Source organism: Eulemur rufifrons, chromosome 6 (assembly GCF_041146395.1).
Source record: "Eulemur rufifrons isolate Redbay chromosome 6, OSU_ERuf_1, whole genome shotgun sequence".
Lineage (NCBI taxonomy): Eukaryota > Metazoa > Chordata > Mammalia > Primates > Lemuridae > Eulemur > Eulemur rufifrons.
In genome coordinates this window covers 9,564,436-9,578,206 of record NC_090988.1, presented here as the reverse complement: position 1 = coordinate 9,578,206, position 13,771 = coordinate 9,564,436, and the positions used below count along the sequence as shown (strand labels likewise).

At 49.6% G+C, this 13,771-nt stretch overlaps 1 protein-coding gene across 1 annotated transcript in view; it reads left to right on the top strand.

Annotated features, from left to right (window-relative positions):
• Positions 1 to 10,030: 10,030 nt before the first annotated feature.
• ST14 (ST14 transmembrane serine protease matriptase) overlaps positions 10,031 to 13,771 on the top strand; it is a 41,241-nt gene continuing 37,500 nt past the window's right edge. Inside the window, exon 1 of the mRNA XM_069468695.1 lies at positions 10,031 to 10,249. Within this exon, the coding sequence (XP_069324796.1) occupies positions 10,169 to 10,249 (81 nt within the window). The 5' untranslated portion in view covers positions 10,031 to 10,168. The remainder of the gene's footprint in view (positions 10,250 to 13,771) is intronic.

The window sequence follows — 13,771 nt, the reverse complement described above, 5'->3', positions numbered from 1 at the left end:
TGGAACCTTTCCAGACACCTGTTTCTTTAGAAAAAGTCAGCAAATTGGAATAGGTGTCTTTTAGTTTAAAAAGCAAACAAAAACCATGTAACATCTTTAAATTCAACAACTCTTCAAATACTTTGTCACAAGATGAATCTCGTGTGGCATGAAGTGTTTTCTTAGTCATTTCCAAACTTATTTAAAAAATATAGCAGAGTTTCTACCATATTTTTTTTTTTTAGAGAGATGGGGTCTCACTCGCTGCCCAGGCTGGAGCGCAGTGGCCCAGGTCATAGGTCACTGCAACCTCGAACTCCTGGGCTCAAGTTATCCTCCCTCCTCAGCCTCCTGAGTAGCTGGAACTACAGGCGAGTGCCACCGTGCCCAGCTAATTTTTCTATTTTTCATAGAGATGGGATCTCAGTATGTTGCTCAAGCTGGTCTCAAACTCCTGGGCTCAAGTGATCCTCCCACCTTGGCCTCCCAAGATGCTGGGATTACAGGTGTGAGCCACTGTGCCCTGTCTCCCTTAGTTTTTAAGTTCTTGATTTCTTATCACATTTTGTAGCTCACTGTGCGCTTATGGTTCCCGTGTGGGCTGGCAGCAGGACCTTACCTGGAAGTACTTCACGCAAGTAACCAATCCATCAGCATTACATTTACTAGATTTTTAATAATACTTTCTTTTCTATAAAGTGCAAATAAAATGAGTCAGTGATAATATGAAAAGCTGGAAATCAGGCCAAACTGCCTGTTCTTCTCCTAATTTGGCCCCTTACTAGCTGGGTGACCTTGAGGAAGTTACCTAATTGCTCTGTGCCTTAGTTTCTCCATCTGAAAAATGGGGAGACTGATATACTTCACTGGGTTAGGGGTAAGTTACCACAGGCAAAGCTCCTAAACCTCATCTGGAACCCAGCACAGACTAAGTGCTCAGGGAATGTTAGGTATTATTAATATTATTTTTAACTGTTGAAAACATACCTTCTCCAGTACAGAGGAGCCCACTAAAAAAAACTGTATTTCATGATCAGGAAAATTAGCAAATATTACACAATGAGCTGAGCTATAATAGAACCATCTGTACATTCTTCCAAACCTTCCATATTCCAACATTTGTTTTTTACCTGTTCCTTCAAGTCTGGGCATCTTGCAACAGTATTTACAGACAGAAAAGTGGATTGCAGTGTTGCCACATTGTTTTCTGTGTTCTATGTCAGTCTTACTGTGGCAGGAAAAAGTGCTTCCACAGTGTTTATGGCCTTTTGTCTTTGGCATTTAATTAAGAAACTTCGAGCTGTACGTTTATCATTTCTTAATGAAATTTTGTAAATTACTAACGTGAGTATTGCATGACTTCAAGCACTGAAAAGATTTTAGTGGCCTGTCTTCATGTACTGGACATTTAATTTTTAAGTCTCATTGATCACGCTGGCCTCATAATATTAGTTAATACCTCAAGACCCAACATAGACGTAAAGAACATCATTATTAACAGTAAATGTAAATTTATGGTCTTGACATTTAATTTAAACTTGAATTTAAACTTTTTTCCCCCAACTTCTTAGATGATCATTGTCTTCACCTGAGCACTGAGCTCAGCATGTAAACAAATGAGTCAGTGGACTTTGATTTCAATAAAACCTGCGTACACCCCATGCAGCCCCATGGGCCAGGGAGTAGGCTGGGCCGTAACTGCACGTATCAGAAGGAAGGAGGAATGAGCCTGGATGGGCTGATGATGTGGACAGGGCAGGAGAAGTCCGAGAAAGAGCATCCGATCAGCAGCCCATTTCCAGAAAGGCTCTGAGCACACACTCTCAGGCTCACACGTCAGTGCGTCTACATTTACCCAGTTTGTGGACACCCCAGTATCTTTGGAGAGTCCTAAAATTTCTGTCTTAGCAGTCCTGCCTACCTAAGGCAGAAACCAGAACTCGACCTCTCAGCTCCCTTGGGATCTAATGAGATGCACTCGCAAGGGACTTGCTCAAGAGGGAACTGAGAAAGGCCACAGGCAGTGCAGTGAGCCCACTTTCTGGCAGGGTGAAGGCAGAGGCAGCAGCTCCCAGGGCGGCCGTGCAGCGGGACTGGGACTGGACTGGGACGGGCGAGGGGTCTGGTCTCAGTGGGATGAGCCTTGGTGGCACCTCTGTGGGCAGGAGCCGTGGAGGCTCCCCATGCAGTGTGGGGTGCAGCTCTGCTCCTCCCCTCCGGCCTCTCTGGCCTTCTCAGACATTCCGTGAGCCTCCTAACATTTTTTTTTTTTTTTTTTTTTTTTTTGAGACAGAGTCTCACTTTGTTGCTCAGGCTAGAGTGAGTGCCGTGGCGTCAGCCTAGCTCACAGCAACCTCAGACTCCTGGGCTCAAGTGATCCTCCTGCCTCAGCCTCCCAAGTAGCTGGGACTACAGGCATGCGCCACCATGCCTGGCTAATTTTTTTTTATATATATATTTTTAGCTGTCCATATAATTTCTTTCTATTTTTAGTAGAGATGGGGTCTCGCTCTTGCTCAGGCTGGTCTGGAACTCCTGACCTCGAGCAATCCTGCCGCCTCGGCCTCCCAGAGTGCTAGGATTACAGGGGTGAGCCACCGCGCCCGGCCCCTCCTAACATTTTTAAATAATTTCTTTTTCTTCCTTTCTTTTTTTTTTTTTTTTTGCTCAAATTAGCTAGAGTATTCTGTCATTCGTGAGCTGGCAAGTTGACAAAAATCCCAGTAAGGCAAATTCACTGAACTCCAATGGGAAAATGGTTCCTGCTGCTTTCATTTGATAAAGGAGATGGGGTTAAAAACAAAGAGTGATTGAGAGCAAGGATCCTCAGTGTGAAAAAGAAAATACAGATACCAGATAGAATAAGTTAAGTCGATACTCTGGTACTAAATTCCAATTGGAAGTATCAATGTAAACATGATAGGTATTTTATCTCTTTCAAGAATTCCTAGCTTTGTCTTCCAAAAGCCCCAGAAACAATGAGCAAATAGTAATGAACACCCCTTGTATCCAGATTATGGCCTAGGAATATCATTTTTCACTAAAAAACACTATGATGTCTTGAAGAAATGACTCATTGCATGTGTAAGCAGGAAATGTACAAGAAAATCTGGGACATCATACGAGGAAGCAAAAAAGATGATCAAAAATGACTAGGATTGGGTCAAAAGGACTCAGAGCTGACTTAAGGAGGCTTCCACAGGCTGAAAAGGGACACTTTGAACATCAATAAGGATAAGAACAGCAGTGAACCCAAACATACCAATATGTTTAAATCCAAGAGTCCATAATAATACAAAAGCAAGCAAACAAAAACCAGTCCCTTGGAAGATGCTATGGAATCACCTATTTTGCACCGGCTAAATGAAGGGAAAGACTTAGGCGTTTATTCTTTTCCTACGTAAACCTTAGCACTGAGTAACAAACTAGATGATGAGAAATTTCACTTTATAGAAGTTTTCCAACAAGTACATAAATAAGGAATGATAAAATGAAATATTACTGCTCCCATTTCCTAGTGCATTTAGAATTCAAGCATGTAACAAGTGTCACATATTAAAGAACATACCATCCCCTGTGAAGGCATCTTCTTGCCACAAAAAAGCAAACCTTTATCCTCTTGAGCCTCCAGATACATGTTTTCAGGGAATGCAAAGGGCGAGGGAACCCGCACAGTAGCCTAGACTATGAGAATACAGCCAGCAGGGTCCTGACTGTGGCAAAGTCTGCGGAACAAATAATTTCTTCAGTAAACAGATTGTAAAGGGGGGTAAAAAGAGAGGAAGTGGGAACCTGTAGATTAAAAGTGACCTGAAAGACATTGAAGACAAAGCAGACAAACAAGGCCGGGCGCGGTGGCTCACGCCTGTAATCCTAGCACTCTGGGAGGCCGAGGCGGGTGGATCGCTCGAGGTCAGGAGTTCGAGACCAGCCTGAGCAAGAGCGAGACCCCATCTCTACTAAAAATAGAAAGAAATGATCTGGACAGCTAAAGTATATATAGAAAAAATTTAGCTGGGCGTGGTGGCGCATGCCTGTAGTCCCAGCTACTAGGGAGGCTGAGGCAGGAGGATCGCTTGAGCCCAGGAGTTTGAGGTTGCTGTGAGCAAGGCTGACGCCACGGCACTCTAGCCCGGGAAACAGAGCGAGACTCTGTCTCAAAAACAAACAAACAAAAAAAAAAAACAAAAACAAAGCAGACAAACAAAAAGCAGGCTGAAGGGGAACTTGATGTGTAGAGATTTGGGCCTGAACGATAAAACCATATAAAGAAAAAGAAAGCAGTAATCGCCATAGAAGTCGGATAGTGATTACTCGTAGTGGGGAGAGTAAGGATGGTTTTGGGGACAGGCACATGGAGGGCTTGGGGCGGTGGGGTCGGCAGGTTTCTATTTCCTCTCATGGTTGGTCTTGTAAGGCGTTGCCTCATATTAATCCAGTAAGCTGTACACAGGTATTGGTTTTATGCTGTTTTCTATATTTGTGCTACGTTTAACAATAAAACAATGTGGTGGGGCGCAGTGGCTCATGCCTATAATTGCAGCACTTTGGGAGGTTGAGGCGGAGGATCATTTGAGGCCAGGAGTTTGAGACCAGCCTGGGCAACATAGCAAGACCCCGTCTCTACCAAAAAAATAAAAATTAGCTGGGCATGGTGGCACGTGCCTGTAGTCCTAGCTATTCAGGAGTATGAGAGGCTGAGGTGGGAGGCTCGCTGGATTGGGAGGCTGCAGTGAGCTATGATCGCATCACTGCACTCCAGCCTGGGCAACAGAGTGAGACCCCATCTCTTAAAAAAAAAATTAAGTGATAACAGAAACCCGGAAAACATTTACTTATATTTTCACTTATTCATTTAGTATTCTAATAATTTAACAGACTTTTGAATGTGTGCTGGGAAAACTTAACAGACGCTGATCCTACCTTTCAGGAGCTTTGCATCTTGAGAGGGGAGTGTCAGGAAGCTCGTGACCTTTCTCTGTAATCACAGGGTCTGGGGCCGAGGGAGATCAGAGCTTTTGGGGGACTATGTGAAGTCCAGGGAAGAGACAATGGTGGCGTGGAATAGGGGGAAAGCAGTAGAGAGAGAGAGAGAAGGAGATAGATTTTAAACATATTTTGCAGGTAGAACTGACAGATTGGTGATTCGTTTGATGTCATCTAGAACGCTGACTGAATGGATGATGAAGCCATGTGCTAAGATGCCAGATCTGGACATGAACGAGCTGGCACTCCTGGCACGCACACCTGCTCTGCTGCTGTCAAAAGGGGGACTCATATCATCTTCCAGGTTCCTAGAGCACCATCTTTTCTTATAGAGATCGAGTCTCACTATTGTGCCCAGGCTAACATGCCATTCACAGGTGTGATCATAGATAGCACACTGCAGCCTTGAACTCCTGGGCTCAAGCGATCCTCAGCCTCCCTAGTAGCTGGAACAACAGGTGTGCCACCACACCCAGCTCCCTAGGGCACCATCTTTTATCTCATAGAGCTAAGTAAGTGTCTTGCCCACAGAGGTGCTCAGTGCTATCATTTGAATATAATACATATGCAAGGTATTGGCTGCAAATGCAGATGAAGAGAAAGTTGTGGAGACCAAGACACTTCCCCTAGGACCACTGTGTCATGCCAGCTCATTGAATGCACCCTCTGTGCACAAGTGAGGAGGAAGTGTAGCCATCTGTTATTAGGATAAACCCTTTTGGTATAATCCTCATAAAATTACAATATGCTGTTGTTCCTGAATTGTAAGTGGAGGAAGACAACAGCAGACAGATGAACAAGGGCTCACTATACGGACATTAATCCACTTCAGGGACTGTCTTCGCTCACTCTTTCTTGCAACAGCATTTCAGGAGCTCTTATGTGTAGCAAGAAAATCTAAATACACTACAATATAAGCCCTAATTGAGGTGTGCAGCGATTTCTGGGAGAACTGAGGAAGAAGAGATTATGCCCGGGGAAAGTTTCCCAGAAGTGGTATTTTAGCTGGATTTGGATCTCACTGGGCGAAGGAGGCAGGGAGGTTGAGGTGAGACCAGGAAGGGTTGCAGGCACATGGGCAGCTCCTGGGGCCAAGGGTGTGCATGATGCTGAACAACTGGTATTTAGAAAGTGCGCTTTTCCCACAAAGCACCTTCCACAGGGAAGTGCTACGGGGTGGGGTTGTACCAGCACAAAGACAGAAGTGGTGCTATCAATAGGTTCAAATATATGAACCTGGTAGTTCCTGAAAGTTCAAGTACCTTCATGAATGATGGCTCCACAACTGGCTCATTCTGCTTCATTCTGTTCATTCTCAGCCTCTCCCACACCCCTTGCTGTTTGCAGACGTCTCCTCCTTGAAGGAGTGTGAGTTGCCTGCAGTCCTGCCACAATCTGCTCCAGCTGGGTTTGCCCCTAGTCTCACCAACTTGGATGATAATAGAGCGCTGGTGATTTTTTTTTTTTTGGAGACAGTCTCACTCTGTTGCCTGGGCTAGAGTGCTGTGGCGTCAGCCTAGCTCACAGCAACCTCAAACTCCTGGGCTCAAGCAATCCTACTGCCTCAGCTTCCTGAGTAGCTAGGACTACAGGCATGCGCCACCACGCCTGGCTAATTTTTTCTATATAGATTTTTAGTTGTCCAGCTAATTTCTTTCTATTTTTAGTAGAGACGGGGTCTTGCTCTTGCTCAGGCTGGTCTCAAACTCCTGACCTCAAGCGATCTTCCCTTCTTGGCCTCCCAGAGTGCTAGGATTACAGGCATGAGCCACCGGGCCCGGCCTGAGCGCTGGTGATTTTAAACTTGGGCTAGGTCCACCTGACATGGCCCCTCTGGCTCCCACATGACCACCAGCTTCAGCCAGGGTCTTTCAGCCTGTGGGCAGGTCCATATTTGCACACACAGGGACACTGGAGCTCGTTGAAGAGGCCCTTGAGGGGGTCCCAGGAGCACAGGCCTGACCTTCCCAGCAGGCAGTCCTGGGTCAGGAAGAGGATGACCTCCTCGACAGAGGAGAGACAGTGGCTTTGGAGTACTGGGGACAGAGAGGGGGGCCTGGTGGGGGTGGTGAAGGTTGGGCAATTTGGTCATGAGTCACTCCTTCTATGGCAGGGAAATGACACAGGCCTCAGGTGGAAATGTGGGTTTGAGTTGGATTTACTCCCTGTGAGTGTGGGAATGTGATCACATCCTTTAGGTTCTTGGGTTTCTTCCCCTACAATTTAGGACCAAAAGCACTTACCTCACATATCATAATTTTATGAAGATGAAACTATATGGGCTTAATAGAAGTTACACTTCTCCATCATAGGAATTCACACAGGAGTGCACACAGGGTGCATTCAACAAGTTGGCTTGATACAGTGGTCCTAGGGGAAGGATCTTGGCCCACATAGCTTCCTGTTCATCTGGATTTGCAGTCAATGCCTTGCATGTGTATTGAATTCAAATGATAGCACTGAGTGCTGAGCTCTGTGAGATAAAAGATGATGCTCTACGAACTTGGGAGATGAATGTGAGTCACTCCTTTGACAGCAGCATAGCAGGTTTGTGTGCCAGGAGTGCCATCTCATTTATGTCACATTGGATCCGGCTTACTTTCAATCATTCACAGTCACTGAAGGGTATTGTGCCATTGGTAATCCAAAGCAAAAAAAAAAAAAATTTATATATATTCTGTTTAGCTTTGGAATGCTTTATATGATGGAAGGTGGCAGATTCATTTTCCTTTTTGTTAAATTGACACCATTTATCGTGCTAGGTTCTGAGGACTCAAAGGCAGGTAAGACACAGACAGAAATGCAATGAAAAGGTGGGGCTGGGCACAGTGGCTCACACCTGTAATCCTAGCACTCCTGGAGGCTCAGGAGGGAGGATCGCTTAAGTGCAGGAGTTTGAGATCAGCCTGAGCAAGAGCGAGACCCCGTCTCTACTAAAAATAGAATAGTAAGCTGGCACACGCCGGTAGTCCCAGCTAGTCAGGAGGCTGAGAGAGGAGGATTGCTTGAGCCTAGGAGTTTGAGGCTGCAGTGAGCTTTGATCATGCCACTGCAACCCAGCCTGGGCCACAGAGTGAGACTGTTTAAAAAAAAAAAAAATGCAATGAAAAAGTGATACGTTTCGTGAGAGAGGTATAAACAGACCTAATTCTGGTTTGGAAGGAAGGAGAACCTCAGGGAGGAGGTGGTGTATCATTGCAGCTAGTTTTACTGCAATAATGAGCAGTCCTTAACTCTCAGCCGTTAACATCCAAAAGCTGATTCCCCATTCATGCTTCACATCCAGTGCCCATCAGCGGGGGTTTCTGCTCATTGTGGCCACTTAGGGTCACAGGTGACAGAGGTTTAATCTCAAAAGAGAGTGTGGGAACTGTGCATTGCCTCCCTTTCCACCTATGTGGAAGTCCCGTATATCCCCTCATTTGACAGTTTCTGGCTACAGCTGGCCATACCTAACTCCAAAAGGGAGGGAGTGCAAGTCCAGTCTGTACTCAGAAGACAAAGAGCTAGAGTCACTCAGCGAACAACACTAATAACTCCCAGTGGTGACTTTGACCCAATATGCAGAGGTAAGTGTGAAGGAGGAGGGCTTCCCAGTGGATGCGCAACTTTAGGAAAGGTGCAAAGGTGCAAAGGGCTGCAGAGAGGGGGGTCCAAATCGAAATGCTGGGAGGCGTGGCCGTGGCCGCAAGGGAGCATGGAAACCAGGCTAAAGGAGGTTAGATTTGGTTCAGGAAACACTGAAGTTTTTAAAGGAGGTGTGGTTTCAGAAGATGGACCTGATTATTGTGTGTAGGAGAGATCAGAGAGGGTGGCCAACTGGAGGCAGGAGGTCCCTTTGCTTCTTACACACCAGGCAATGGGCTTGAATAGGGGTCTTCTAAACGGGGAGGAAAGAAAGGGCGATACCACTGGCTGACTGAGAGAAAGCCTTGACTAACTGGATATGAGATGTAAGGAAGGTGGAGAGTCATAGATATTCCAGAATTTTAGCCTAGGAGCACGATACTATTCTAATTATAGAAAACAGCAATAGATGGGCAAGTCCGAGAAGGAAGTCTGGGGCTTGTTGATTTCAAAGCAGGGATTTTTATTTTGTTCTCTCTTGTTTCCCAGTACATAGAACAGCGCTTAGCACATAACATGTGCTCAATAATATTTGTTGACTATGGAATACCAGAAGAACCTAAATGGAGAAGTTCCCAGGCATTTACTAATGCAGAATTGGCATTCCTTGGTGATGTCTATGCCAGGAAGAGAGACTTACCTATCTGAAGCCATAATATATGTTGCCAAGAGAGAAAGTATAGTGGAAAAAAGGAGAAAACGGAAGAGAAAACTTTAGGAACCACGACATTAGGGGCCAGAAAGTAGGACCAGAGTCCAGGGAAGGCGGGGATTCGAAGAAAGGATCAGTCAGTATCGGATGGTGGAAATGGGTGAAGGACGTTGAGAACGGCCAAGGGGGCATTCCGTCGAGCAATGCAGCCCTCTGGGGACCTGCCCAGGGAGCGCAGGTCGCAGGCCACGGCAAGCGCGTCCCAACAGAGAAGGAGCGGCAGCTACCGCCACAGGAAAACGGGGGTGGGGGGTCGGGAGGAAAGGGGGGCTGTGGCCTGACGTCGAGGCTGGTCAGGGGCCGTTCGGGGTTCGGTTGGTTCTGGAGGGGTCAGAATCGAGAGGAGTCGTGCAGCAAAGCGACTGAGGTGAAAGATCCAGTGCGGACAGAGAGAAAATGCATGAGGAAGAGACAGAAAAGGTGGTCGGCATCAAGGAGCCGATGGAAGGTCTCCTTCCCGGGAAAAGGGCCCCTCGCAGGAGCGGACGAGTGGGGGAGGGGACGAGTGCCGCGGTCCTGTTAGTTCCTCAGTCGCCACCAATCGAGCGGCCGCCCCTCCGCGCTGGCTCACCGTCGGGCGGCGCCTTCTCCGCGGCCTTTGCGCGGGGCGGAGCCTCCCGCGGCCGGCGGGCGGGCGAGGGCGGCCGGCGGGGCGGGGCGGACCCGGGAGGCCACACCCTGAAACTACCTGCGCCGGCCGAGAAGAGTGAGAGCCACCGCCACCGCCACCGCCGCCGGCCGGGCGCGCTGGGCCTGCCCCGCAGCTCTGCCCACCCCGCGCCCCGCGCCCCGACTCCGCGGGCCATGGGAGCCGGTCGTCCGCTGGGACCGCGCCTCTGAGACCCACGAGCGGCCACTGGAACCATGGGGAACGATCGCGCCCGCAAGGGCGGAGGGGACTCGATGGACTTCGGCGGGGGACTCAAGTACAGCTCGCGGAAGGAGGTGGGCGAGGGCCGGGTCCCCGGGGGGCGGACGCCGAGAACCGGGCTCCCCACGCACCCAGCCCTGCAGCGCGGCGCTCGGTCTCGGCCAAGCCCCACTCCTGTGCCCGTTGGTGGCCCGGGCGCTGGGCGCACAGGTGGAATTTCCTGTTAGGCGGGTGCCGGGCCGCCGGCGGCCGGGCGGGGCTGGCCGGACCTTTGGTACCGCACCTGCCGCGCGCCCCCACGACGGAGGCGGGAAGCCCCAGGGCTTGGAGGCGCCGAAAAACTCCGCCCGCCTTCCTGCCCCCTCCATGCTTTTCCTGACTTGAAGAAAAAGGGGCTCCGTCTCGGTCCCTTCATTACTTTCGGGCTATTGCTGGTGCGCATCTGGGAGGAACTGGGGCGCGGAGGGTCGGAGTCGGGTAATTTGTACGGTGATTGGCGTTGGGGTGATTTGGGCGGAAGTGGGGCTTTGAGGGCTTTGGGGGTCTCAGCTATTCTTGGTCTCTGCAAGAATTTGGTTTTGTTTTGTTTTTTTCCTTCCTGGTTAAAAGGCACTGTGGGACCTTTGCAGCCTGGGCTTCTCCGAGAGGGGATGGCGCCCTTTGGGAAGGTGGCTGTATGGGAAGGAATGTGGGGACATGTGTCTTGAGCCTTTTGCACGATTCTGAAGCAGGAAGCTCTTCTTTGGCAGAAAGAACAATGAAAGACCTATTAAAAGATGTCAAAAATATTCCATCTCAGTGTTCGGAGTTGGGAATGGGTTGTTAGTCACCGTTGAAGGACACACTTAGGTGGCAGTGCCCAGGTGTGATCAGCAGCCTGGCCTCTACCCTCTCTGTCCAGCAGGGACCCCAGGTTTCTGGAAGGCCAGAGCACAGGAGGTGAGGGCGGGCAGCGAGAGGGGCTGTTTGGGAAGGAAGCTTTGCTCCTCTGCTCGTGATGGGCCTGCCCTGCTGGCCTCACTTTCTCCCAGGTGTTCCAGGGTCCTGTAACCTCTGCCGTTGCTCTCATGTCAGGCCAGATTTTGGTGCCATCTCAAATGGATTCCTTTCTTCCAAGCAGCATCCTGACTTAGGACCTGCAGAAGACCAGGTTCTGGGGCAGTTATGGCTACTACCCCCACCACAAGGAGCAATTGGGGTCGGCGCTGTTGTTTTCTCAGCCTGGCCCTTGTCCCTGGGTATGCCTCTGCCCTGCTGTGAGGCAGCTTCACCTTCTCTTCCTTTCTGTGATTGCAGTGTTTGTGAATCCTTGGTAATTGCCTCCTTGGGGCTCTACAGGCTCCTGCCTACTCAGCAGACAGCATGCTGTTCGGTGTTTGTTATTTCAGGGCTGTTTTTCTCCCCTCCCTCCAAGTTAGTTCTTGACTTCCCTTTCTGGAACTCCTGCTGAGATGCTGGAGGGGGAGCCGGTCTTCCTGGAGCCTCAGCCCAGCCTTCTTTCTTTGTGATGCAAGCTGGGGTTCACCTCACGCTCCTCTGTGGACTCCCCTCTTGGCTGACTTCTCTTGTCAGCCAGGAGCCCTCCCTTCTGTCTCCCTTTGGCCCCTGCTCATTCCTTTCTGTACTGGGAAGCTCATCCCTCCTCCACGCCACTGGGCTGCTCCTTCCACCTGTGAGTTTGCAGTCCCTTCCCGTGGCACACTCTGTCTTTTCTCCCACTGATGTTCACTGAACCAACCGGTACCTAGTGCTGGGCCAGGCATGGCTGAAGAAAGGGCCCCCAAAGACCAGTAAGACGTGGTTGTTTCCCTTAAGGAACTTACGGCCTTGAGAGCGAAGCTGAGAGACACTGAGAGACATGTGCCAGTTAGATGTGTGGCCCTGGGCCCAGACGAAAGGAGCCAAAACTCGTTTTCATTTCTGTATATATTCCTCCCCGACTGAGCCTCAGCAGAAGTCTCACTCCCTGGGATCACCTGGCAGGGTCTGCAATTGAGGTCTCATTCCCTCAACAGGAGGTGCAGCTGCTGCCCCTGGGTTTACTGTCTGTGTCAGCTGAGCCTGGCTCAGGTCATGCCGGACCCCAGAGTCAGCTTCCACTGCCGCATCCTTGTTTGGTGGTCCTTGTCTGTGGCTGGCCCCTGCCCTGTCCGCACTGTTCTCATCAAGTGCTCTAATGGCCTCTGGGGCCCTGATGCATGGTGCTGTGTCAGGGGACTGTGTGAGCCCTGCCTGCATGGAGCAGGTGTACAGATACCATTGTTATGGCCATTAATGAGAGCCGGGAAGCCTCCCTTGATGAGTGCCTTGGTCTCTATTGATATTTGGTGGTGACTGTGAAGCTGCCTTGACATCCATTGGTTCCTTCTCAGGTTACAATAGGCCCAGGTAAGACTCAGCATCCTGCAGGCATCGAAGACTAGGGTTGGAAAATGAGATGTTGTGAGGTCCAAATCAGATGTCTAGGGGCTGAGCTGTACAACCCTGGCTCTGCAGAGAGTCATCTCTTTGCTGATTAGTCAACCATTCACTTGTTCATTTAGTCACATAACAAATATCTAATGGGTCCCCACCGGATTGGGCATGTGCCGGGTGCTGGGAAATAGTGGTGAGAAGGACCCCAGTCACACACCCCTGCCCTTGGGACCACCCAGTGGAGTTTGGGATACAGTGGCAGGAGTGTCCAACACGGAGCTCAGCCTGGTGCTGCTGCTGTCTAGCCACATGATCGCGGAGATGTTACCTAATCCCTCTAAGCCTCAGTTTCTGTGGCTATAAAATGGGGATGACATATGTGTTCCAGGTTTGTTGCAAGGATTAAAAGGGATACTTTGCATGAAAGTTGTAAGTTGCCGCGTGGTGTTGAGTCATGCAGTTTGAATTTTTGAAGGCACAAGACCAACAGGAAGGTGATAGATACGGTATCAGTAGGATGCACGTCAAGAGGCTGAGAACCCAGGTTGTCAGTGGGCCCTGCCGAACACAGGGGAACAATGCCTCTTCCTATGGTCTTCTGGTTTTCATTCCCTCCCTTTAGCCAGCTTCTCGGAGAACCTTCTATGAAAAGAAAATGTGTGCGGCCGCTCAGCCCTTTCTCCCTCCCTTCTCCTTCCCAACCCACCATAGAAAATAAAACTTTAGAGAACTTCCTGCTTTGTTCTCTTGAGCATGCTCTGGGAGTGTGTGCAGTGAGTGAGTGAGGGACAGCGTAGGGGAGGTGGACACCAGCAGGGAACTAGGATTGTTCTGTGGGTCGGGGCTCACAGGTGCGAGGGGACCAGAGCCTGCCTTCTCCAGGGGACTGTGCAGACTCTTCCCTCCACCTTGGCCCTGGCAACACCTGCACGCACACCACCCTCATTTAGGAGATGGGAAGACTGAGGAATGGGAGAAGACAGCTCTAGCTTGATGGCTGCTTCTGTGGGTAAGAAGCCCAGGTCACCTGTTCACGGGCTGCGGAAGGAGAACCAGTCTCGGCTCCCTCCCCCCACTTGGCCAGTGGCTTCTGTCACTCAGAACACTGCGGTCCTGGAGTTCCCTGATGTCTTTTCCTTCTCTGGTCTGTGGTTTTGCCCAGGCTGTTGGCTCATGTCTCT